Source organism: Rhinoderma darwinii, chromosome 4 (assembly GCF_050947455.1).
Source record: "Rhinoderma darwinii isolate aRhiDar2 chromosome 4, aRhiDar2.hap1, whole genome shotgun sequence".
Classification (NCBI taxonomy): domain Eukaryota; kingdom Metazoa; phylum Chordata; class Amphibia; order Anura; family Rhinodermatidae; genus Rhinoderma; species Rhinoderma darwinii.
Window position 1 is genome coordinate 69,086,664 of NC_134690.1, and position 26,560 is coordinate 69,113,223.

The 26,560-nt window shown below is 45.9% G+C and overlaps 1 protein-coding gene across 2 annotated transcripts in view; it reads left to right on the plus strand.

Annotated features, from left to right (window-relative positions):
- The first annotated feature begins 16,986 nt into the window (after nucleotides 1–16,986).
- Nucleotides 16,987–26,560, plus strand: part of PCCB (propionyl-CoA carboxylase subunit beta) — a 36,149-nt gene continuing 26,575 nt past the window's right edge. The window contains exons 1-2 of one of the 2 annotated variants that reach the window (XM_075861181.1): nucleotides 16,987–17,068; nucleotides 20,271–20,390. In XM_075861181.1, the coding sequence (XP_075717296.1) occupies nucleotides 20,337–20,390 (54 nt within the window). In that variant the 5' untranslated portion in view covers nucleotides 16,987–17,068; nucleotides 20,271–20,336. Of the gene's footprint in view, nucleotides 17,069–17,537; nucleotides 17,755–20,270; nucleotides 20,391–26,560 lie in introns of those variants that run through there. The other variant, XM_075861180.1, reaches the window with a different exon arrangement.

Below are 26,560 nucleotides of genomic sequence, written 5' to 3' on the forward strand. Positions count from 1 at the left end.
ACCAAAGCAAAGTTATCGTACAAGTGTGATATCCACCAGCTACCGTTGCCTAAGAGGAGGACAGTAAAGCTAATAGATCCTTTAAAAGGTAAAGAGGGGGAGGAAAAGAGGTACAAATAGATGCCAGTCGGGGGATGAGGGAAAAGGCATGGGAGAGGCGGAAGTAGGCTGGGAAAGAAGGTAGAGGCATATACATCCATTACCCCATTAGTGTACCCGTGAGCCAATCTTATATCCTATTAGTTAACAGGAAATGAATTCAGCTCTAAAAAATACATTAGAACAGCCTGATATACAGTAATGGAGACTGGTGGAGTAACGCTGACAAGATCCATTCCACAGCGCCACTCCCCGACAGATCACCAGTAGGAGAGCGGGAGGGAGAGGGAGGGTAGGGAAAGGAAGGGGGAAGGGGATCATGAACATACTATGCAAAAAGACATGATGAAAATGAGGGGGGGGGGGGGAGAGCGACGACAAGGAGCAAAGGAAGGGTAAAATGTAAGCCTGTGTATATCAACATTTATGAGGGTAGTTATGGAATCGACTGCTGCATCATGTATCCCATGGGAGTCTCAGGGATCCGATGTAGAAGTAGCGAGGCAGCTCTCAAAGTTCCGCTGAAAAACAAAGACCCACTCTTCGGAGTGGTTGTTGAAGGCACCTGTAACAGAGAAAAAGAACCACTAGGCACTATAGAAGGCATAAAGATACTAGGTGCAGTCAATGCGTTGCCACGTGGTCAAGGTGTAGTCTCCAGAAGGCAATCTAGTTCAGGCCTCCGGAGGTAGCAGCCGCGACAGGTCCGGTTGAGACCTCGGTGACTCTCGATGTGGAGGCCTGATGAGAGGTAGGCTAGGGCGCCTATTGCGCCGACGCTGAGGTGGTTCAGGTCGGTCCAATGCCAACCAATCCGGTATCGGAAACGGCTCAATCTGTAGGAAACTGAATAGTGCATCCAGATCCGAGAAATGGCGAAGAAGAAAAGTAGATGCGTCTTTCCTGATGACCACGTGGAACGGGTGTCCCCATCTATAGGTGGCTCCTGAAGCTTTGATCTTTTCCAGTAATGGGTGTAGGAGACGTCTCATGTAGAGTGTACGAGGGGAGACATCCGGATAGACCGAAACCCTGCAGCCATCAACAGATACCGGTCCATGTGACCATGCTCCTCTGACAATTAAATCCTTGTCAGAATAGTAATATAGGCGGCATAGGACGTCCCGGGGGTTTGATGGATCGTGCGGGCCGGGTCGGGTGACTCTGTGAACACGGTCCAGTAAGAATGTAGCGTCTAGAGGTCTATTGGTGACCGTATTAAAGATGGCGGTAATCCTGGTCGAGAGATCATCTCTGAGGCCCAGATCTGGGAGGCCTTTCAGGCGAACATTGTTTCTACGGCCCCTGTTTTCCTGGTCATCCAACTGGAGTGCTAGGGACTGCATGTGTGTTCTGTTAGAAATGGCCGCCTGCTCCAGAGCTAGCACTCTGCTATCAATAGAAGAAACCGTGTGATCAGTGGTATTAATCCTAGTGTCCACCCTGTCCACTTCTTGTAATAAAAGCAGCAATGTCTTGTTGGTGGGATTGCTCTATCCTAGTGACCAGGGTATCTAAATCCTGTCTGGTGGGGAGAGCCTGAATCAGTGCCCTAAGTAAATGTAAATCCGCATGCAGGGACGGCTGCAATGGCAGATCCTCTGAAATATTAGGCAGGGGCACAGTAGCTGACGGAAGCGCAGACAGGGAAAGGACAGGGGACACAGGCGGTACCTCAAGAGTAGTGACTCCATTCTGTGATGCGGTCGTGTGTCCAAGCGTGCAGGAGCCTGCTGGCATGCTCAGTGTGTCGTCTGGTCTCCTCGTGGCAGGCTGCTGTGCAGAGTCCGCCATGACACTTGGAGGCATCGGAGCAGCTTGCGGCGCCGTAAAATAGCGCTCCATGCTGGCGCTGCGTGTCTGAGAGCGAGATAAGGAGCGGGAGGGTGTAGAGCCTAGTCCCCGACGCTTTCCAGGCATCTCCTGCCGGTACAAGACGGGATCTAACTGCCTTTTACTCCACAGCTGCACGGAGCTCCCCCAAAGCACGTCTTCACTCCGCCATGGCTAAGCCCCGCCCCCCCGGGAAGTGCTCCTTCTAGTGCCCAGCACATGGAAAGGTTATAAATTAGAATCTAATTCATAATATTTCCTGACTTGTGAAAAAATAAAAATAATTAAAACAATGTGTAATCACTCAAATAATAATTGTTTAACTAAAAAAAGAAATAAAAAAATTTCTAGCGACACATTCCCTTTAAATAAGTAAAAGCATTCTGATGTTATTACCACATAAAGCAACACGTCGAATTTGAAAAAGGGGGCCGCGTCCTGAAGTCCAGAATATGTTGTGTCCTCAAGGTGTTAATAAATCATGATCCCATTGTAAATATCCAGAAGTGACGATGTTCTGTTCTTTAATGGAGTCGGGCACATCCAGCAGCTCGAGCCACTTTGTATGTCCGAAAAGGTGCCAAGTGACCCTTGTTCTTCTGATAGGGGAGGATGCAGTGGTGACATTTAAGCCTCTTGCACATGACCGAGTGCCACGTGGGCCATTTTTAACCCGATGAAAATGGACCAGGCTCTCCGATCTGTGGAAAGATAGAACATGTTCTGTCTTTTCATGGATCAAAGGATGGGACTTGGGTGGCACATACAGTCGTATTTAAGAGCCCTTATGACATAGCCTTTAGATATACCATGAATGTCTGTAACCACAGAGGCATACCTAGATACAGGGGTGGGATCCGGCTGGTTCGCCCCGGTTACCCAGAACTAGTTGTTAAAATTACAGCCGGTTCACAAAACCGGGTGAAGCGGGAAATCAGAACGGGTCCCCTGCACTCAATTGTATTCGCGTCCTTAGGACGCGAATACAATTGAGTTCATTAGCGCTGGCCTGGCGAGGCACATGATGCCTCGCCATTCGGTGCTTTAGTGATGATGCAGTACAATACCAAAACCAAATACAGTACTGAGCTTGCTTTTGGTGCTGTATTTATGTACTGAGCTTCGTTCTGGTGAGTATATATGTATAGAGCTTACTTCTGATGCTGTATACATGTATGAGCTTGTACTGGTGTTGTATATATGTACTGATCTTTGTTCTGGTGCTGTAGATATGTACTGAGCTTGGTTCTGGTGCTGTATATACAGAAAACAGGAATGGAGCAGCACTGTGATAATAAGATTGGTTCTAGTGCTGTATATTTGTGCTGAGCTTGGTTCTGGTGCTGTATTTATGTACTGAGCTTAGTTCCGGTGCTGTATTTATATGCTGAGCTTGGTTTTGGTAATGTATATATGTACTGAGCTTTGTTCTGGTGCTGCATTTATATGCTGAGCTTGGTTCTGGGTTCTGGTGCACTTTATATGTACTGAGCTTTGCTCTGGCGTTGTATTTATGTACTGAGCTTGGTTCTGGTGTTGTATTTATGTACTTGGCTTTGTTCTGGTGCTGTATATATGTACTGAGCTTGGTTCTGGTGTTGTATTTATGTACTTGCTTTGTTCTGGTGTTGTATATATGTACTGAGCTTTGTTCTGGTGTTGTATATATGTACTGAGCTTTGTTCTATTGCTGTATTTATGTACTGAGCTTGGTTCTGGTGTTGTATGTATGTGCTTGGCTTGGTTCTGGTGCTGTATATATATATATATGTACTGAGCTTCGTTCTGGTGCTGTATATATCTACTGAGCTTGGTTCTCGTGCTATATATATGTACTGAGCCTGCTCCTAGCACAGTATCTGTGCATTAGCCGGGAGAGTTGTCACGGCTTACTGCGCACGCTGCACTGTCCTCCACCCTTCTCACAGTCCACAGCCTAACTAAATGGGCTGAGCACGCTTAGGATATTGAATGTGCGCATATAGGTCTGTACGTAATGGGTGAGTTTAATATAATGAGCGTCGGTAGTTAGGTATGTACGCTTATATAATTATATACATAGTGTGGAAATCCACACTAAATCATTCTGGACAGGGAATTTTTTTATTTAGAGTCCACTTTAATATAGGGAGTATTTGTAATATAGTAATTGTTTCATATTATTATTAGAATCATTTTCCATAACGCGATACACCGCATAACACAGCGACCCCCCCGAAGCGTATATATATTCGTCCGCAAAACAGGGAACCTGTTATTAAAAATTTGAATCCCACCCCTGCCTAGATATAAAATATTTACAGTATCTTTAGGCATTATTCCCTTTGCATCTCTTCCTCCTCGCTACAATGTATTTTGCAACATTGATGCCCCTTGCACATAACTATGAGTTCGGTGTAATCTTTCATCGATCCTATTATCCAAACCGCACAATATTTCTCGGTGCCGTTTTGGCTAATAGGAGAATGGACCTGTCCCTGTAATATGCTGCCCTTACCTAGAGCAGCATATTCAGCTGACAGATCTGCATTAAGAAACCTGTGCTTGTCTTACACTTGAATTATTTACCAGGAGTTAACTCATAAAAGGCTAGGAGAAAACTAGCACCACCACAACATCCTAAATGAAAGCACATACTCGAAGCAGATGCAAGTCTGTTGTAAACTTTTCTTATGCTGATTGTAGATGTTGAATAATTTATATGTTGCAGTAATTTATTTAGCACCCTACTTCTATGAAGTTGTAGCTGGTACACGAGACACACCTGGGCACGAGGTGGGAATGAAGTGGGAATGAGGTGGGAAAAAATACAAAAAGAATATGGGTCAGATACGTTTGTAAATCAGCCCATAAGAATAGCTCCCATGTTCCCCAGGTCAATTTAGTTGTGACTGAAATATTTATGCTCCTTCTAAGAATAACTTAGAACAGATATTTTAACTAATGATACAAATGGTCGATTCCTCCACTGCCCGATATATTTAGATCAGCTGAACAAGCATGTTAAAGGGTAACTAAACTTTTAGAAAACTTCTGACATGTCATAGATAAAACGAAGCGGCAGAAGCGCTTGGGTGAGCACTGAGCCATTTTGTTTCTGATCTGCATAGACTGTACTAGCATCTCTCACTTCAGCTTGTGTGGATGAGGAGAGGAGAGGGAGGATGCGGGACATGCTCACAGCCTAAAGGGAGAGGGATTTGTTATACTCCTCTTGTCTCTGTAAAATTTCAGATGACCCCATGGGGAGGGGTAATATGGAGCTTTGTTCATGATATCCCCACCTACTAATCGGAGAGCCTACTTGCCCTCTGATTGTGACAAATAGGGGTCTGTTTTTTTACTCCATGACTCAGGCAATAAACCCCTCAGATGCTACGGTCAATTTTGACCACGCCACCTAAATAATTTTCTAGAAAAAAAGAACAAAAAAAGTTTTTTCCCTTACACAATATTTTATTATTGAAAAAAAAAAAAAGAATAAGAAACTACACATAGTACCATAAAATGTATGTTTTTTTTTATCCCACACGGTTAATGCCATAAAGAAAAACTAAAAGAAAACAATGCCAGAATAGCTGTTTTATGTTCATCTCGTCTCCCAAAATCAGGAATATAATGTATACAAGTTGTCCGTCAAAAAACAAGCTCTCACACAGCTCCGTCAGTGGGAAAATGCTATGGGCAGGGCCACCATAATGAATTTCTAGGCCCCATACAGCCAAGGAGTCTGGGCCCCCCTCCATTACCGAGGGTAGGGCAACGGAAAGTGGTGCGCTTACGCTTGTACATTATGCGCGTTAACTGATTTTCGTACTGATGTCAATTACAGTGAACGAAACCATGGGTCAGGCACATGAACGGTTAATGCCCTGGATTTTGTTAAATTCAGCCAAAACGTATCCCACTGTATAGCATACAATGGGATACGTCGCCCACGGAATGTCCCTGGGGGAACTCCTGAAGTCACTGTCCTTAAATGGACAGTGACATTAGTAGCTTTCCCAGGGCTGGAGTCCCCGGAGCTTCTACTAGAGCTCTGCCCAGGGACTCCAGCGCTGTTCCTGATGTCCATATTTGGACAGTGATGTCAGGGGCTTCCCCAGGGCCAAAATCCAAGAGCAAAGCGATTGCGATGCTCTGCCTGGGGACTCCGACATTGGAAAGCTCCTGAAATTACTGTCCATATAGTGTTGTCAGGAGCGGTATACATTTTTTTACGGGACCTCTCAGGATGGAATAACATAGTCTACTGCGCTATTCCATCCTTCAAAAAAAGTTAAACCCCATTCACATGAGTTCTATCTATCTATCTATCTATCTATCTATCTATCTATCTATCTATCTATCTATCTATCTATCTATCTATCTATCTATCTATCTATCATCTATCTATCTGATATATTCTGATATATAGTATAGTTTTAGGCTGGGGCAACACGGCGACTTTGGCCACAGGCGCACGGCCAAAGATTACTATGTTCCGTAGCCTACATGGCAAGTAATGACAGTGAATGTGGTTGCAATTATTTTACTTGCGATGTAGGCTACTGCACAAAGCAATTTTTGCCCGTGGGACCTGTGTCGTGGGCAAAGACGTCGTTCAGCCCCGGCCTAGAACAATACTATATATGGATAGATAGATAGATAGATATGAGACAGAGATAGATAGTGTCACGAAGGGTTCGTGGACCCACTGGGCCGTACCGCCTTGGCGGTAAGGCAGCTGGCCAGCAGGGAGCAGGTGAGAATCTATAGTTCTATAGGTACCTGTGGCAGCACAGACAGCAGCAGGCCAGCTCAGTGCTAGACCAGGAATGTATGGATTGCTAGGAACCGGAAAAGGTATAGGTACAGGGACTGGAACAGGGAACACACTAGAAGACCATCACATAGACAAACTAGGTAACACAACAACGCTCAGGCAAATAACTAGGGAACACAACAACGCTCAGGAAAATAACTAGGGGGCTGGTCCCCTCTTATAGTCCAGGGTACTCACGGGTCAAAGTTCATCACCAGGGTCCGGTGCGCACGCTGCCACTTTAAGAGCGGGCACGAGCATGCGCGCGCACCCTACAGGATCCGGCTGCGGTGAGTGGACGCGAGCGCTGGTGGAGGAGGAGGCTGGGGCCAGCGCTTGCCAACTTGTGGCTGCGGCTGTCAGGGGGAGGTTGGAGCTGACAGCCCGCAGCCACGGACATTACAGTATCTCCCCTCTTACGCCCCCTCTTCTTGGGACCAAAGCCAGAGAGTTCTCCTCCATTGAGGTTCTCCTCTGGCTCCCAGGACCTCTCTTCAGGGCCAAACCCCCTCCAATCCACCAAATAAAACGTTGTTCCTCTCACTCTCTTGGTGTCCAGGATCTCCTTGATCTCAAAGATGTCCGAAGGGCCGCTGGAGGCAACCGCAGGGCTGGGAGTCTTGGAATAGCGGTTCAGGATCACTGGTTTCAGGAGGGAGACATGGAAGGAGTTGGGAATCCTGAGGGTAGGAGGCAGCCAAAACTGGTAGGCGACAGGGTTGATCTGCTGCAGGACCTCAAATGGTCATAGGAACCTGGGGGCAAATTTACACGACGGCACCCTCAGTCGGATATTCCTGGACGACAGCCAGACCTTAGTGCCAGGAAGAAACCGAGGAGGCTCTCTTCTCCTTGTGTCAGCCTTCCGTTTCATGCGGTCCACTGCCATTAGGATGGAGGATCGAGTCTGCTGCCAGATCTGCAAAAAGTCTGTAAACGTGGAATCAGCTGCAGGTACCTCCGAAGTATTAGGCACCGGGAAAGGAATTTGTAGGTGCTGGCCATAGACAATGCAGAACGGTGTATTCCTAGTAGACTCGCTGGAGTGATTATTGTAGGAGAACTCCGCCAATGGGAGCAGCTGCACCCAGTCATCATGCTGCTTGGAGATGAAGTGGTGTAGGTAGTTCTCCAAAATCTGGTTGATCCTATCAACCTGACCATTAGACTGAGGATGGAAGTGTAATGACGGGGTGAGCCCTAATCTACCCGCCACTCAGTCCCTGCCTACTTGCACGACCCGTCCTAGGCGACGGCGTACAACTGGGCGACGGTCCCTACGCTCCATACGTGCACGAGAGACAAACAGACAAGGGTACACAGAAGCTAAGGGAAATGGGGCAGTTGCCCACAGCAACACCCTGAGCAACAAGAGTAGTGAACGAGCCGAGTCAAAACAGGAGTGTACGAGGTACCAAACGCAGAACAGGAGTGTAGTCAGTAAAGCCAGGATCAAAATGAAGCTGAGGTCAATAGTAATATCTGGAACAGCAGAGCCAGGAAACCAGAGAGAATCACAAGCAAAGACAAGAAGCAAATGAAGGTATACATAGACCGAGGGCGGGAGCTAGAACCGTCTGGCCAGGCTGTGATAGGTTCTCCCACTCCTCAGCCTACCAGCCTGAGTGGTAGCAGATCGAGTCACTCTAACAGACCTAGGAGCAGATGCTGACTGATTAACCACGGGCGTCGACACAGAAGCTGTGTCTGGCAGATCCTTTACAGGTAGGCAGAGGAAAAGTCCAACTTCACGCCAAGAAGTCCGCAGAGGGCTCTCCAGAACCTCGAGGTAAACTGAATCCCCCGATCAGACACAATATGCTGCGGAAAGCCGTGCAGGCGGAAGATGTGTTGGATAAATAACTTGGCAAACTGAGGAGCAGAAGGAAGATTGGTCAGAGGAAAATCTTCGAAAATTGGTCCACCACCACCCAGTCAGCACTGCATCCAGCAGAGAGAGGCAGGTGGAGGATTCTTCCACGATCAGCCAGGTGCACAAAGTCCTCCCTGGAGGAATGTCCCCAATTTGCAGGGGATTGACCGAGACAATGCAAGATGGATCAATAATGTTCTGTGGACTCTCTATGGTGTTTTCTGTCTCGAAAGACCTGGACAAGGCATCGGCCCTCACATTCTTGTTGGCCGGGAGATAATGAAGCTCAAACTGAAACCTTCCAAAGAACAGTGACCACCTGGCCTGACGAGGGTTCAGCCATTGGGCCGTCTGGAGGTAGGTCAGATTCTTGTGGTCCGTAAAAATCAAGATCGGATGAGCTGCGCCCTGTAGTAGATGTCTCCACTCCTCCAGAGCTAATTTGATGACCAGTAAATCCGGATCCCCAATCGAGTAGTTGTGTTCTGCGGAAGAGAAGCAATTGGAAAAGTATCCACATACCCTTGACTTGCCCTTGGGACCTCTCTGGAACAAGAGTGCACCAGCACCGACAGAGGACACATCCACCTCCAACGAGAACTGCAGAGAGGCATCCGGAAGATGGAGGATAGGGGCTGACGTGAAGGCACTCATCAGGCTATTGAATGTGGACTCTGCCTCGGGAGTCCACACCTTGGCGTTCATACTCTTATTAGTAAGGTTAGAGATAGGAGAAGTCAGTGAGGAGAAGTTCGGAATAAACTGCCTGTAAAAATTAGCAAATCCCAAAAAGCGCTGTATGGCCCTCAAGCCCTGAGGGCGAGGCCACCCCAGGACAGACTTTACCTTCTCAGGATCCATCTTGAGACCTTGATTCAAGATGATGTATGAAAAAAATAGATCCGGAGTACTAAAATATAACTTTTACTAGTATGAATAAAATAGGTATAAACAGATATATAAACAATAGGAGGAACCCATTTGCCAATACTGCATACATATACTTAATTGTTTCCCATCGTTTCAAATTGTTGTCAACAATATTTTTGTATTGACAGCAGATAAAGATCAGTCCGCCTTTATAAGGTTTCCCAATTTAGAATGGTTCTTTTGGTCACATATGGAGGAAAGGAATGTTGGGACACATGTCCTCCTACCCCGTTTCTGTCGGTAAATAGTCCTCCACATCAAAGTGTCCAGAAATAGTGTTACGTCCTCTCCTGGATGGTGAAAGAGCGACAGGTGGGTCTCCCTACGCGTTTCTTGCTGACCAGGCAATTCCTCAGGGGAGATAGGTCAGTGAAGCATGGATGTCCAGGGTTGGAGCTTGCTGCTTGAAATGTGGCTGTCGATTCATATGGAGAGGAATGCTCTATAATTCAGAGCATGTTGAATCAATGGAGCAGTAAATTTCAGTTTCCTGCTCAGCTGTCGTTGCACGAGGGAAAAACTCAATAGTTTGAGCAAGTTTGCAGTGGCAACGTGAAGGCACTCATCAGGCTATTGAATGTGGACTCTGCCTCGGGAGTCCACACCTTGGCGTTCATACTCTTATTAGTAAGGTTAGAGATAGGAGAAGTCAGTGAGGAGAAGTTCGGAATAAACTGCCTGTAAAAATTAGCAAATCCCAAAAAGCGCTGTATGGCCCTCAAGCCCTGAGGGCGAGGCCACCCCAGGACAGACTTTACCTTCTCAGGATCCATCTTGAGACCTTGATTCGAGATGATGTAGCCCAGGAAGGGTAGAGCATCCTTGTCAAACACGCACTTCTCCAACTTGGCGTACAGACGATTCTCCCTTAACCGTAGCAGAACCTGACGGATATGTTTCTGGTGCGTCATAGGATCTGGGGAGAAAATCAAGATGTCATCAATGTAGACTACAACACAAACATAGAGGAGGTCACGGAAAATGTCATTCACATACTCCTGGAAGACCGCGGGAGAATTACACAGGCCAAGGAGCATTACTAGATACTCATAGTGTCCATCACGGGTGTTAAATGCAGTCTTCCATTCATCACCCTGGCGAATCCGGACTAGGTTGTAAGCACCACGCAGGTCTAGTTTAGAAAATTTTTTTGCACCACGTATACGATCAAACAGTTCAGAGATCAGTGGCAACGGATATTTATTCTTCACCGTGATCTGGTTGAGACCACGGTAGTCAATGCAAGGACGAAGAGAGCCATCTTTCTTTTTGACTAAGAAGAATCCGGCTCCTGCCGGGGAGGACGACTTTCGTATGAAGCCCCTTTCTAAGTTCTCTTTCACATAGGAGGACATGGACAGAGTCTCTGGCAAGGAGAGAGGATATACCCTACCACGGGGAAGGGATGCCCTAGGAATCAGTTCAATAGGGCAGTCATACGCCCGATGTGGTGGCAATGTCTCCACCTCCCTCTTGCTGAAGACGTCCGAAAAGGCAGCATAATGACCCGGCAATCCTGCCAATGACCAAGGCAGCGAAGGCTGAGCCGAACGAATCCGCACCAGGCAACGACCTTGACACTCAGGGCCCCACTGGAGAACCTCTCCAGAATTCCAGTCCAGAACTGGGGCATGCAGTCGGAGCCAAGGCAGGCCCAGCAACACAGGGTTAACAGCTTTGGGCAGGACATAGAACGACAGAAGTTCGGAGTGAAGGGCTCTCACTTGGAGCCTCAGCGGCTTGGTCACAGCTATAACTGCGTCTGGCAGAGGTAGTCCATTCACTGAGGCAACTGTCAACGGGCTCTCCAGAGGGGTGGTGGGTAATTGCAAAAGGTCCACCAGATCTCTGCGGATGAAATTAGCAGCGAATCCAGAGTCCAAATACGCAGAGACCTGATGCGTTTTCTCGCCGGACACTATGGTCACAGGTATGGGCAATTTAGACGGAAGTCCATCTTTAGCCAAGGTCGTCACTCCAAGCAAGCCTAGGTTTTGGGATCTTTGGTGGCATAGGCGCACAAGATGCCTATCGAGACCGCAATAAAGACAGAGTCCAGATGTGCGTCTGCGTTGTCTCTCTTGGGTAGATAACTTATACTGGTCCGTTATTACCGACTTCTTAGGAGGATTGACATCTGAGGACAGCAGGGGTTGCTGCAAAGTAGGGACCAGACTAGGAAGGGCTCCCTCCCGTTGAACCTCTTGGAGGCGTTCACGGATCCGCATATCAATCCAGGCAGACAGATGGATGAGGTCATCCAGGGTAGACGTCAGATCCCGGGCGGCAAGTTCGTCTTTAATTCTGCAAGATAGTCCATGCCAGAATGCAGCCACCAGAGCCTCATTGTTCCACAACAGCTCTCCCGCCAGGGTGCGTTAGTGGATGGCGTACTCACTCACGGAGGTGTCTCCTTGGCACAGGTTAATTAAAGAGGCCGCTGCAGATGAGACCCGTCCAGGCTCCTCAAACACCATGCGAAAAGTCCGGAGGAAGGCAGGGAAGTTATGGGTCTTTGGTCCTTGTCTCTCCCAGATAGGGTTCGCCCATGCAAGAGCCTTGCCGGTGAGGAGAGAAATGATGAAAGCGACCCTGGCACTATGAGACGAAAATGTCCTAGCATACAGGCTGAAATGGATCTGGCATTGATTAAGAAAACCACGACAGGTACTTGCTTCTCCATCAGGAAGTGGCAAAGAAACATGTAGGTCAATACTGCCAAGAGGTGTAGCCTGGGGATCAACATTGCCAGGAGGTGTAGTAGGAGGAACGGCAGCTTGTGCCTCCTGCCGACGTGCAAGTATGTTCAACGCCTGGAGGAGTTGGTCCTGTCGAGAGCGGAGGTCCGGCATATCCGCTCACATCTCCTGTGACATCGTCATAGTCTTGAATCGACCAGCGGAGTCCATTGCCTGAGCGTACTGTCACGAAGGGTCCGTGGACCCTCTGGGCCGTACCGCCTTGGCAGTAAGGCAGCTGGCCAACAGGGAGCAGGTGAGAGTCTATAGTTCTATAGGTACCTGTGGCAGCTCAGACAGCAGCAGGGCAGGCTCGGCTGGGACTAGGTAGCAGGTGGACGTCAGGCGAGGTGAAGCAGGTCAGACGTGGATGCAGCACGGCACAACTTCGGCACAGCTCAGTGCTGGACCAGGAATGTATGGATTGCTGGGAACAGGAACTAGAAAAGGTATAGGTACAGGCACAGGGACTGGAACAAGGAACACACTAGGAGGCCATCACATAGACAAACTAGGGAACACAACAACGCTCAGGCAAAGAACTAGGGGGCTGGACCCGTCTTATAGTCGAGGGTACTCATGGGTCAAAGTTTATCACCGAGGTCCGGTGCGCGCGCCGCCCCTTTAAGAGCGGGCACGAGCGTGCACGCCCTCCTACGGGATCCGGCTGAGGTGAGAAGACGCGAGCCCTGGCGTCTCCTGAGGAGGAGGCTGGGGCAAGCGCTTGCTGACTCGTGGCTGCGCCTGTCAGGGTGAGGTTGGAGCTGACAGCCCGCAGCCACAGACATTACAGATAGATAACAATAGAAAAAAGAGGATTTGGATCCAGCGTGAATTTGTGGAATAAAATGGAACGATGTTCCAAGTTTAATGAAAAAAATTCGTTGGTTAAAAGAGGAAAAAACCAGGGTAATGCTTGAGAGTGTGCAATCCTGGTAGTGTAAGGAAAAATATCAGTATTAAATAGAGCCTACGCGTTTCGGACGCTACACGCATCCTTAGTCATGGCTGATGCCATCAGCCATGACTAAGGACGCGTGTAGCGTCCGAAACGCGTAGGCTCTATTTAATACTGATATTTTTCCTTACACTACCAGGATTGCACACTCTCAAGCATTACCCTGGTTTTTTCCTCTTTTAACCAACGAATTTTTTTCATTAAACTTGGAACATCGTTCCATTTTATTCCACAAATTCACGCTGGATCCAAATCCTCTTTTTTCTATTGTTGTCTACCTATCGTGTGCCGACACGAGGATCCGTGCGAGATGACCTGAACCATATATACAAGGTGAGCTGGAGGTCCCTCTCTCTATTTTTGTCTATTACAGATAGATAGACAGACAGATAGACACGACACGCAGCCATTAACAATCAACTTAAAAACCGCATGTCGGAGCAGTTCTCGGCCGCAAACCAATGGCCCCAAAAATGCTACAAACCAAAATGCTGTGTATGTAGCCTTTCCAATATTTCACTACAGCTTTAAAGGAACATTGTCATCACAAAAATTTTTTTAATATGTTAAAGATGTTAGTGCTTTATTAAAAACGTTTATATTTATTTGTGTGTTTGTGTTTTACTTTTTCTTATTTTTACACTTTTTCTTCCCTATGGGGGCTGCCATTTTTTTTTCCATTTCTGTATGTGTCGATTAACGACACATACAGACATGGAATACGGCAGCCACAGTCCCATAGGGACTGCGAACGGGTCCCGTCCCATCCACTTCTGTGTACGCCGTCTGTGTGGGAACTGCGCATGCGCCGCTCCCACACAGTCCAATTTGAAATGCGCGCCGTCCGGCGCCATTTTCCTGTGGACCGGAAGTCGCGGCCGGACAGTAAGATTACTACTTCCGGTCGCGGCTTCCGGACTTGTGCACTTGGACCAGCGGCAGCAGACGGAGCGGACGGGCCGGAGGGAGCCGCGGCGGCAGGAGCAGGTAAGAGATTTCTATGTATGTTCGTGTTTGTGTGTGTTTACTACTGTATGTAAACCTACTACACTGTGTGTTAGCTCAAAAAATGGCGACACACAGTGTAGGAGGTTAGACCGTTCAATCCCCTCGTTTATCCCGGCACTAGCCAGGATAAAGGAGGGGGGGATTCTCAGAGCTCACTAGAGCGAGTGCTTTTTTCCCAATTTTGCAGCAAAAAGCAATGTGGTTGCTTTACCACATGCAATGCTGCAATTTTGGGAATAGCTCCATCTAGTGACCAGCAATGGGAAATATTATAAATTAGAATCTAATTTATAATATTTCCTGACACGTGAAAAAAAATAAAAAAATTTGAACAATGTTTAATCACCTACACACTAAATGTTTAATTAAAAAAAAAAAACATGTTTTGCTGGCAACACATTCCCTTTAACCCCTTAATGACCGCCGATACGTCTTTTTACGGCGGTCATTAGTGGGCTTTATTCTAGAGCGCCGACAAACTACGTCGCTGCTGTAGAATAAAGTAAACAGAGCAGGGAGCCGTGAAATCTCCCTGCTCTCAGCTGCCAGAAGCAGCTGAGGGCTGGGGGCGTCCCTGCTCTGCCGGGTGAGATCGATATTAGTATCGATCTCACCTGTTTAACCCTTCAGATGCGGTGCACAATAGCGAGCACCGCATCTGAATGGTTTTGGAGAGAGGGAGGGAGCTCCCTCTCATCTCACTGACACCCGGCGATAAAATCGCCGAGTGTCTGTGTCTTCTATGGCAGCCGGGGGTCTAATAAAGACCCCCAGGTCTGCCTGCAACGAATGCCTGCTAGATCATGCCGCAGGCATGACCTAGCAGATGCCTGTCCGTTTTAAACGGACAGGCAGTAATACACTGCAATACAAAAGTATTGCAGTGTATTATAATAGCGATCGGAGGATAGTGAAGTCCCCTAGTGGGACTAGTAAAAAAGTAAAAAAAGTTTAATAAAGTTAATAAAAAAAAAAAAGTGAAAAAAAAAAAATGAAAAACCCAGCTTTTCCCCTTACAAACTGCTTTACTATTAAAAAAAACTACAATAAAGCAAAAAAGTTACACATATTTGGTATCGCCGCGTCCGTAACGACCCCGACTATAAAGCTGTTACATTATTTAACCCGCACTGTGAACGCCGTAAAAAATAAAATAAAAAACAATGGAAAAATTGCTGTTTTCTGTTAATCCTGACTTAAAAAAAATGTGATAGAAAGTGATCAAAAAGTCGCATCTACTCTCAAATGGTACCAATAAAAACTGCAAGTCGTCCCGCAAAAAACAAGACCTTATACAGCTATGCCGACGCAAAAATAAAAAAGTTACAGCTCTTCGAATGTGACAATGGAAAAATCTAAAAAATGGCTTGGACATTAGGGCCCAGAATGCAAGCAGGGGGAAGGGGTTAAAGTAACATATGGCTGCAGCGTTTTTTGGGGAATAAAAACATGCTAAAAAAACCGCAGTGAAACACACTGAAAATGCAATTGAATGCTGTGTGTCTACGTTTACACATTGCGAATTTGTTGTGGAATCCGTACCGAAATTCCGCAACATAGTACAGTATAAAGTTAAGTTCACATGTATCGGATTTGATGAGAATTTAGATGTGGGTTCCCCACCTAAATTCTTATCAAATCCACTAACATTCGGCATCCAGTGCAAGTAAATAGGGTATTTTCTACCACATTCAGGGTATGTTCACACGAGGGCGTCCGTAACGGCTGAAATTACGGGGATGTTTTCAGGAGAAAACATCCCCGTAATTTCAGCCGTACCGGCATGTGCAGGCGCTTGAACGCTGCGTCCATTACGGACGTAATTGGGGCTGCTTTTCATTGGAGTCAATGAATAACGGCTCCAATTACGCCCCAAGAAGTGACAGGTCACTTCTTTAACGCGGGCGTCTATTTACGCGCCGTCATTTGACAGCGGCGCGTAAATATATGCCTCGTGTGAACAGACAAACGTCAGCCCCTTGCTTTCAATGGGCAGATGTTTGTCAACGCTTTCAAGCCGCATTTTTTGGACGTAATTCGGGGCAAAAACGCCCGAATTACGTCCGTAATTAGTGTGTGTGAACATACCCTTACAGGAAAAAATGTCTGAGCTGTGGAATAACGATCATGTTCATTTTTATCTGTGCTCACACGTTCCGAATTTAACGAGGATTTTGGCGCGGAATTCGTGATTAAATTTTCATTAAATCTGCCAACATTCCGCCTCCAATGCATATGAATGGAGTCAGGCTTACAAAGAATGGGGCTAATCCATGTGCGACAAATCAGTGGCTTTTCCGTGTGGAATCTGTGGGAAGAATGAACATGCGCATTCTCCTCGCGGGTGATTTCTTTCCGCATTGCAAAAAAAATAAAAAATCCACTTGATTCTGGAGAATGTAAACTGGTTCTCACACTCCAAAAAATCTGTAGTGGATTACAGGCGTGCTGCAGATTTTCTTGCGGATTTCATTCATTACTACGCAAAAGAGTGAAAGCCTCTGCTATTGGTGTGGAAATTTTCTACAAACAAGTCTGCTACGGATCTTTAGGCCGGGTTCCCATAGGTCGGATACGTGCATAAAAATCACGCAGCGTGTCCGACCTGGAACCCGCAGCACCTTCTGTCCGAAAAATCGCACCACGTCGTTTTTTTTCAACGGAATTTCCGCTGCGGAAGACGTTGAAAATGACCCCCTCGGTATTCTATGAGTGTAGTCCGGCCTCCTACGATGACGTTGCAGACCATTTGACGCTGCAGCGGTCACATGGGATGAACCGTCATCCCAGGAGGCCGGATTACAGGAAGAAGGAGAGCGTTCTGGGTATGTTGTTTTTTTTTATGGAGTTGCGATTACGCTGCAAAAGTTGCAACATTCGCTTTTCTTTTCTGTTGCAGGTTTTAGATCTCCGTTGAATTCAATGGGGAAAGTCCGCAACAGAAAATCAACAAAAACGCAGCATAAATTGACCTGCTGCGGAAAATTCCCAACTGCAGATCAATTTATTAACGTTTCCGCGTTTTGTTTCCGCAGCATGGGCATGAGAATGACTAAACCTCAGCCACTCTGCTGCGACATTTTCCAAGCACATCATATTGAACGGTCATAATAAGATCGCTAGTTTCTGAATGGTCAGTTCACTTTCCTATGCGTCACCTGTCCGTACTGTGCTCTGATTCGTCCGCCGTCAGTTGGTGCCACCTCCGATTGGCCAGTTGTCATGTATTGCCGTGCTATTCGTTTGCCTTTTCACATTGCTAAATGTGATTGGCTGTTGAGTCTTAGTCGGTTTTCATTGGCTGGGGAACAGGCGAGTTGTCATGGCGGCTGTCCACGGTGTCTCCCGGCTATTGGCAGGGCTCTTGAGTCCTGGCGCCCGATGGGCGCCCCGAGTACCCGGTCGTTTGTACTCGGTCAGTCATTTGTCAGTGCCGGAGAGAATAGAGAAGAAGCGGAGCGAAGCGCTGCAGGGCGGAGGACTACAGAGGATAGCAGCACAGCACAAGAGGGTGAGAAGGGCACGGTGTCATCCGGTTACTCGGCATAGCCTGTAGGGGGCAGCACTTTTCATCGCCTGTGTACACCGAAATGCGGAGGTTATGTGTATAGTGTGCCTGACATTGAGATGGGATCCATGGTCTGTCTATGGAGAAACTGTGAGGGGAAACCAGCATTGCATATTAACCCTTTAGTGACCAGCTTATTTTGGGCCTTAAAGGGTAGCTAAACGTTTAACAAACTTCTGACCTGTCATAGTGACCGAGCACTGAGACCCCCACCAATCGCTAAAATGAAGCGGCTGAAGCACTCGTGTGAGCGCTCAGCTCCTTCGTGTCTGTTCGGCTTTTTCCGGAAATCAATGTATCGGAGTATGGGCTCAATAGAAAGTCTATGAGCACGTATTCCGATACATCGGCTTTCCGGGGAAAAGCCAAACCGACACGAAGCAGCTGAGCGCTCACACGAGTGCTTCAGCCGCTTCATTTTAGCGATTGGTGAGGGTCTCAGTGCTCGGTCACTATGACAGGTCAGAAGTTTGTTGAACGTTTAGTTACCCTTTAATGACGGAGCGGTTTTTTTAAGTTTTGGTCGTCACGTTTCAAGACACAATTTTTTGGGACTTGTTTTTTGCCGGTTGTATTTTTTAATGGCTTTAATTAGTTGGGGTACATGTCATTTATTGATTAACTTTTTTTTAGAGGGTAATGGGGGGGGGGGGGAAATATATAGAACTTTCGCCTTTCTTATTTTGTGGTTTGTTACGATTACGGCGATACGCAATTTATAGATTTTTTTTGTAATGTTTTATTTTCAATAAAATGTATTTGCTATATTCTAAGAGCCATAAAGTTTTTTTTTATTTTTCCACCAATGTAGCTGTACGAGGGACTATTTCTTTGCGGGACGACTTCTAGTTTTTATTGGTACCGTTTTGAGGTACATACGACTTCTAAATTCAAATTTATTTTTTTTTGGAAGGCAGAATCGATAGAAGACAGCAATTCTGGCATTGCTTTTTATTTAATTTTTTACGATGTTTACCGTGCAAGTTAAATAACGTTATCGTTTTATAGTTCGGGACGTTACCAATTGTGTAGAGCTCTTTTAAAAAAAAGTTCTGCTTTTTTTTTTCTTCTCTCTCTCTAAGGCCTCATGCACACGACCGTAAAAATTACGACCCGAAATAACGGGCCCATAGACTTCTGTTAGCCACGGGTACCTTCCTGTTTTCTCACGGGAAGGTGCCCGTGCCGATAAAAAAATAGAACATGTTCTATTTTTTTATTTTACGGGCCGTGCTACTATACTTTATAATGGGAGCACGGCTCGTAAAAGTGGCACGGTCGTGTGCCTGAGGCCTAATAAAGTATTTTGTAAAAAGAAAAGTGTTTTTTTTTTTTTTTTTTTTTTTTTTTTTTTTTTTTTTTTTTATGGGATTTTTCATTTATTAATTAGTAACTTGATCGCTATTCTAATATACTGCAATACTTCTGCAGTGCATATTTTTCGTACCACATCATGTCAATTCCTACTGTGGAAAGTGGACTGAATTGCTGCGTCTTTCAAAGGAGATGTCGCCATCCCCCAACATTGTGAAAAACGCAGGAAATGGTGCGGGATTTCCGCTAGCTTCTGTGGAATTACTGCAGAAATTTTCTGCAGTAATTTCATTACGTGCGGACAAGCCCTTGGATATCAAGGGAACATGGCACCTTAAAAATAAAATAGTTGCTTTACCTCATGTCTATATCCCGCTTTACATTCACAAGATTGACAGACATGACCTGCTGCCATAGCTGTAAAGGGTTCGAAGGTAGCACAAGGGGTCCCAAAGGCCCCTCTGACACGTAATTATTGACACCTAGTAGGTGTGGTCCCTGTTACAGATCTTGCCTTGGGCCCCAAGAACACAGGTTGCGTCTCTGCATGTTACACTTCACCAGCGTTCTGCCATATTAGGGCATGTTCAGACGTGGCGGAATTCTGCAGACACTGTCCGCATCAATGCCGCACATAATCCGCGTTGCAGATTCCATTGCGCGTTTGCCTAGAATGTGAAGCAAAATGCTGCGGATTAGTCGTTGCGGATTCAGGTGAAGAGTACGTCCTGCTCTCTTATAAAACATTCCATCCCAGTCTGGCTGTAGACCTCGAAACACATAGGTCCAGCCAGAATGATGAAATCTCCTGTTCCTGAAATCAATCCGCAACACACATAATATCTGCGGATCTCATTGCGTAATTTTGCAACTCCATTGAAGTCAATGGAGAAATTCCGCCACAAGTACGCATCAAGTCCGCAACAGCCAGTGTATGCTGCGGACACCAAATTCCGCACCAGAGCCTATGGTCTGCAGGGGAGTTGTCCGTAATGTCTGCACGAAGATAACTAAAAAGGTGTGGAAAACAATGGACAGACTGTCTGCAGCGGATTTCCACAGCAATTCCGCCACGTGTGAACATGCCCTTATTAGCATTATTGAGTTGTTTGCAGATATGAATGTATAATTCTTGTCTCTTCCAGGGCAAGTTGACGGCGCGGGAGAGGATCAGTCTGCTGCTGGATCCGGGCAGCTTTGCAGAATATGACATGTTTGTGGAGCACAGATGTGCAGATTTCGGAATGCAGGAGGACAGAAACAAGGTAGAGATTGGATCAGAGACCTCTTGCCTTGTGCTAATAGTGTTATTTACTGTGTGTATTTCCTTCTACTTCTATAGCACCAACATGTTCCACAGCGCTGTACTGTAGACATCAGTCCCTGTCCACAATGGGGCTCATGATCTTGTTTTTTTTATGTCTGATACACCTCACTAGGGTCACTCAATCTGTGAAGAAATTGAATTTAAAGAGGCTCTGTCACCACATTATAAGTGCCTTATCTCCTATATAAGGAGATCTGCGCTGTAATGTAGGTGACAGTAATGCTTTTTATTTAGAAAAACGATCTATTTTAAACCATTTTATGAGCGATTTTTAGCTTTATGCTAATGAGTTTCTTAATGCCCAAGTGGGCGTGTTTTTACGTTAGACCAAGTGGGCGTTGTACAGAGGAGTGCATGACACTGACCAATCAGCATCATACACTTCTCTCCATTCATTTACACTGCACTAGCTATATAGTTATATCGCTATGTGCAGCCACATACACTAACATTACTACAGTGTCCTGATAATGAATATATATTACCTCCAGCCAGGACGTCATGTGTATTCAGAATCCTGACACTTGTGAATCTTTTCTGTGAGATTCCAGCAAGGCAAACGTAATCTCACGAGATTACGATGTAACCTGTCATTTGAAACGAGATTACGCTTGCCTTGCTGGAATCTGACAGAAAAGATTCAGAAGTGTCAGTATTCTGAATACACATCACGTCTAGGCTGGTAGTGATGTATATTCATGCACTTCGCACTGTGAGGAGGATGAGGAGAGAGCGAGCGACGGAAGACACTGCCGTCACTTGGAACACCTTACAGTGATGGCCGTGTATTACCCGGCCCCATAGACTTCTATGGGGGCCGGGTGAACGGCCGAAAATAGGGCATGTCCCATTTTTTTGACCGCCCGGTTCCTACTGCGGCCATGTGTCATGTGAATAGGGCCTAAGGCTACATTCACATTAACAACTGATCAACTCAGTATTTCATGGCCATTTTGCATCAGTGTGTCTCCAAATTTTCATCCGTTTCCAGTCAGTCTGTCCGTTTTTAATGGCCGTTAAAAAAACTGATGGGTTTAATTTGTTGGTTTTATTGTCCAAACCCTCTGAAAACACCACAGTGCCAATGTAGATAGTGCTGCAATGACCCTGTAGATAGTGCCACAGTGCACACTGCAGATAGTGCCACAGTGCCCATGTAGAGAGCACAAGTGTCCCCTGTAGATAGTCACACCCCCATATAATGCCACAGTGCCCATGTAGCTAGCGCCTCCCACCCCCCCCCCCACTGTAGATAGCACCCTCTGTAGATAGTAGCTCCCCTGTAGATGGGGGCCCCCCACCTGTAAATGGCACCTCCTCCTGTCTATAGCGCCACTTTAGCCGGAATCCCTCTGGCCGGGGATTTCACTCCTAGAGGGAGTCCCTGATGTCTCTGTCCATATATGGACAGTTATGTCAAGGGCTTCCCTGGGCTCAGCGCTCAAAGTAGCGCTGTGTGAGGAATCCTTGGCCAGGGTCCGTTTTTACCAGCCGTTACAAGGATTGATTCCTAAAAAAACGGCCGGTAAAAACGGATCCATTGACTTCTATGGGAGCCGAGGGGCCATCAAAACGGCCAAAAATAGGACGTCCTATTTTTTGATGGCCAATTTTCACTGGCCGTTAAAAAAACAGCCGTGTGAATACACCCTATTGTTCTGAAAACGGCCGTGTGACGACTGTTACAAAAACTGCCGTTTTTCACTGTCATGTGAATATAGCCTAAATAAAACCAGAAAGTGAAACATAATATTTATTTTCTAATTTGTTTTTATTTTATTTTGTATATTTATTTTTTAGTTCTATTTTCTGTATGTGATTATGGGGTCTGCCATCTTGCCTGAGCTGCTGGCATTTAGGGAGATGAGTTACAGCAGCCATATGGACCATGGGAACCTGTAAACAGGAGGGGACCCGTTGACTTCTATGGGAGAGTGAGTTGTTCAGGGAGGGATAGGAGTGGGGCTGTGTCAATCATTCTGTGTTATCTATATAGAGGTGGTACTGGTCCTCTCATTATTATCACAGGCAGGATTACACTGACCGGTGAGAAGTGATCTCTACAGAACAGGAAGTGTCGGTCTATTGTGAGGCTCAGTGGCCTGAGTGAAAACGTCAAGATTTTAGAATTCTTTTGGAATAATCAATATTTTGATTATAGATATTTAGTAATATCTATAAAGAAAATAAGTCCCCAAAAATTCTTAAAAAATATGTTTAACATAAAAACTTGATTTAAACAATAGGTTTCTGATTACACATTCCCTTTGAGAGACAGCCCATGTGGACTCCTTAGGTGGGATTCACACGACCGGGTCGTTCCCGAGCCCGAGTGTCGGCCGGTAAAATCAGCCATTTTGCCCGGCCGGTTTGCATTAAGTTTTGCATCCGTGCCGGGCCGGGCAGATCCGGACAGTGACATCAGCGGCAGCTCCTGAAGGGGAATCCCCATGTGTTCGGGGATTCCGCTTCAGGAGTTTCCCCTGATGTCACTGCCCAGATATGGACAGAGACATCAAGCGCTCTGTCCAGGAGCGGAATCCCTGAAAACACGGGGATTCCGCTCCTTCAAGGAGCGAAAGTGCGGCTAGCACATAGCAGAGCGGGGAGATACCTCCCCGCCCTGCTATAGTGGCGTTGCTACAGTAGTAGCAGCCGCAGCAGCTGCTAGCGGCGCCATCGAAGGTGTCGCCGGGCCAGGGCGCTTTTAACAAGCAGGGGAAGGGAGCCAGCGCAGCGCTCCCTCCACCTGCTGTACACCCCGGCCCTGCCACACAGTGTACAGCGATGCCATTCGTCCGAATGGCATCAACTCCTCCTCCTCCTCACATGCACTCTGCGCTGTGAGGAGGAGGAGATAGAGCGCAAGTGCCGGCAAACCCGGCCATCACTCGGGACACATCCCGGTGATGGCCGTGTATTACCCGGCCCCATAGACTACCCGGCCGAAGATAGAGCATGTCCTATTTTTTGACGGCTGGTTTTCCCGGCCGTCAAAAAATCGGTCTATTATTCCTAATGCAGCCGGGTGCCGGCCGATTTATGAACGGCCGGCAAAATCTGCCGTGTGAATGAGGCCTTAAAGGCTATGTACACCTTTTTAAAAAGTGTTGTTTTTTTTTTTTGGTTGTTTTTTTAATTTGATAAAAATGTTTTGGTTTCAACCTTCTTATAACCTTTTATTAAAAATAATTTTAACTTTTTGAGATACTGCTGCTTTGTATCCTGTATACAGCGGAGCTGTATAGTGCGCTGAGACCTGAATCCGTCTGGTCAGTGGGACACACCTGTTATCGATCTCCGTTATGAACTTAGATGTGATCGGTAACCGCTCGATCGTGCGTATCAAACACACAGGACCCGCTGACACTGAACCCGTCAGTCCCGCTGACCTGAGGGATTCAGGTCTCCGCACTAGATACAGCTGCTCTGTATACAGAATACAAAGCAGCTTTGCACCTCTTTTGATATCTACTCCAGTGTGTCTTGTAACCGCCTATAATAGAATGAGAAGACATTTTCGAAAAATTTGTGTAGACAACACCATGTTTTTACATTGTGTCAAACTCAAACCTGTATGAGCTGATGAACGCGCTCCAGTGTGCTGCCGCCATTACACATAGTAATGGGTAGGTTGGGCAGCATTCACCTTTTGCACATAAATCTGGACCTGGTCAGAAGTGAAATGCTATGCTATGAGATTTTTATGATGTGGAAACCTCCGCTGTGAAGTTTTATCTCACGTTTATATGGCGTGACGTGTATCTCCGGTATTTGGATTATATTATTGCCTAAGTAAGTAACAGCGGAAGCTTCCACCTTCACCCATGTCATTTTTACCTTTTCAAAATGAAAAAACTACTTAGGGGAATGACCACATAGCTGTGTATTATTGTATAGAAATGTTCTGAATACAACAGTAATATTACATAGCGGACCCTTCCTGTTCGTTCTGATCGCTGCAGCCCCCAATGTGTATACTGGACTGTACCCTGATAGCATAAATTCCTTTTATGACGTGACTTTCCATTTCCTGCATAGCAAGCTCTTGCTTTTGGGTGGTATGTATGGCTTTGCATACTTAACGTTTTATAAGCAATAAACAGTTAAAACCTTAAAAAATTTTTATTCTGAATACAAGGAGCATTTTGAATAATCTGAACCTTAAATATTCGTGTGCAACATATGGGATGAATTGTAAAGGACGCATGGGTTTCATGCATTAAAAGTTGCGTAGACAAAAAAGTGTGTTTGCTGACCATAATGACCGGTCCGATTACAATTTTGACTTCCATAGCAGGTCGGTAAATAAAAGTAGTGTCATGATTGTTTACAATGGCAAATTTAAACGCTTTTTTTTTTTTTTTTTTTGTCTGCTCTTACAACGTAACAGAAAAATATAAAGATAATTTATATTATATAACTATTTTATCTTTTTTTTTTTATTCTTTTTTTTTTTTGCCCATGAGAGATCTGAATTACCGGAAAGCAATACTTTTCCATTCGTAACAATAAAAAAGAAAAAAAAAAAAGATGCCTTGGGGGGGATCGTTGTTGGCGAAGCCTGTTTTGTGCTGAACCCTGTAATGTGACACAACTGTCCCTCTGAAATCTGCTGCTGGGGGAACAAAGGATTGGGCATGCAGGATTTTAACATGTCGGATCCTTTGTTCCCCTGGGAGATTGTCCAGCAGCAGCTAATCCCCTTCTCCCTATGGAAATAAACATACACCTTCCACTGATCCGGCCTGAATATCTAGAATTATTTTTAAACCATAAGTCTAAGCATAATTTTGTTAAAATCTCCCATGGTATAAATAATATAGCAACATAATACCCATCAACGTATGTGTATGAATACATAAGCAAAAGCGCACCGTGTGCACCATACGAAAGTTCACTTTTATTAACCAAGAATGTCAAATCAACCGGCCATCCAGACCTAAAGTACAACATACGCTCATCTTCTAGCCTGCACTAGAGAAATGCCAGCTGAAATGTGATTGGTTGCTACGCGCAACATCCCCACTAGCTTTAGTAATTGTGAGCCCTATTTATTATTGGGAACACTTATGCCTGTTCACACAGTGTTTTGCCGCGTTTTTTGCTGCAAAAAAAAAAAGTCAGAAAAAGCCTCCTATTGATTTCAATGGGAGGTGGAGGCGTTTTTTTTTTTCCTGCAAGCAAAAATAAAACTCTCGCGGGAAAAAGAAGCGACATGCCCTATCTTGAGGCATTTCACGCCTCAAAAACCCCATTGAAATCAATGGGAGATGGAAATAAACACGTTTTTGCCGCGATTTTTGACAAAAAAAACGCTTGTGGCTCTGTCTGAAGAAATAGGTAAAAAAAAATGCAGCAATCCTTTCAAAAATCGCGCCAAACGCGTGTGGCGCAAAACCACTTAAAAAAAACAAAATCGGAGCTGTTTTTTTTTCCAGCGAGAATTTTCTGCCTGTAAAAAAAGTCGTTGTGAACATACCCTTAAAGGGGTTTTGCCATCGTGGACATTTATGGCATATCCACAGGATATGCCATAAATGTCAGATAGATGTGGGTCCCTCCTCTGGAACCTGCAACTATCTCTACAACGGGGCCCCCTAAAACCTGTTTCTGTAACCGACATTCACTTTTATGGGGTTTTACGGAAACAGCGTAGCTCGCCTGCTCAGCGAGCTATGCTGTTTTCGTAATTCCCGACCATCTAAGCAGGAGGCAGCGGGAGCTGAAAAAGGTAGAACAGGACTTTGCGGGCCCCTTTCTGGAGATAGGAGCGGGTCCCAAAGGTGGGACCCGCATCTGACATATCCTCCGGATATGCCATAAGTGTCCAAGATGTGAAAAACCTCTTTATAGGGATTGTCTAGTTTTAGAAAATACATTTTCTTTGATCATTAGGGAAGTCCGGGCTAATAGAGGGTGGGCGAGTCGTCTGTTTAGGATACTGATCTTTTGGCTAATGGGGAGAGTGGTTACAAAAAGTTGTCCCTTTTGGAGGTCCTGCCCTGCATTACACAGACATCCCATTGATTTGAATGGATACTGTGTAATGCTTCATTTCCCCTGTGGTGGTGCTGCAGGAAATTGAAGACTTACTGAACGGTTTCT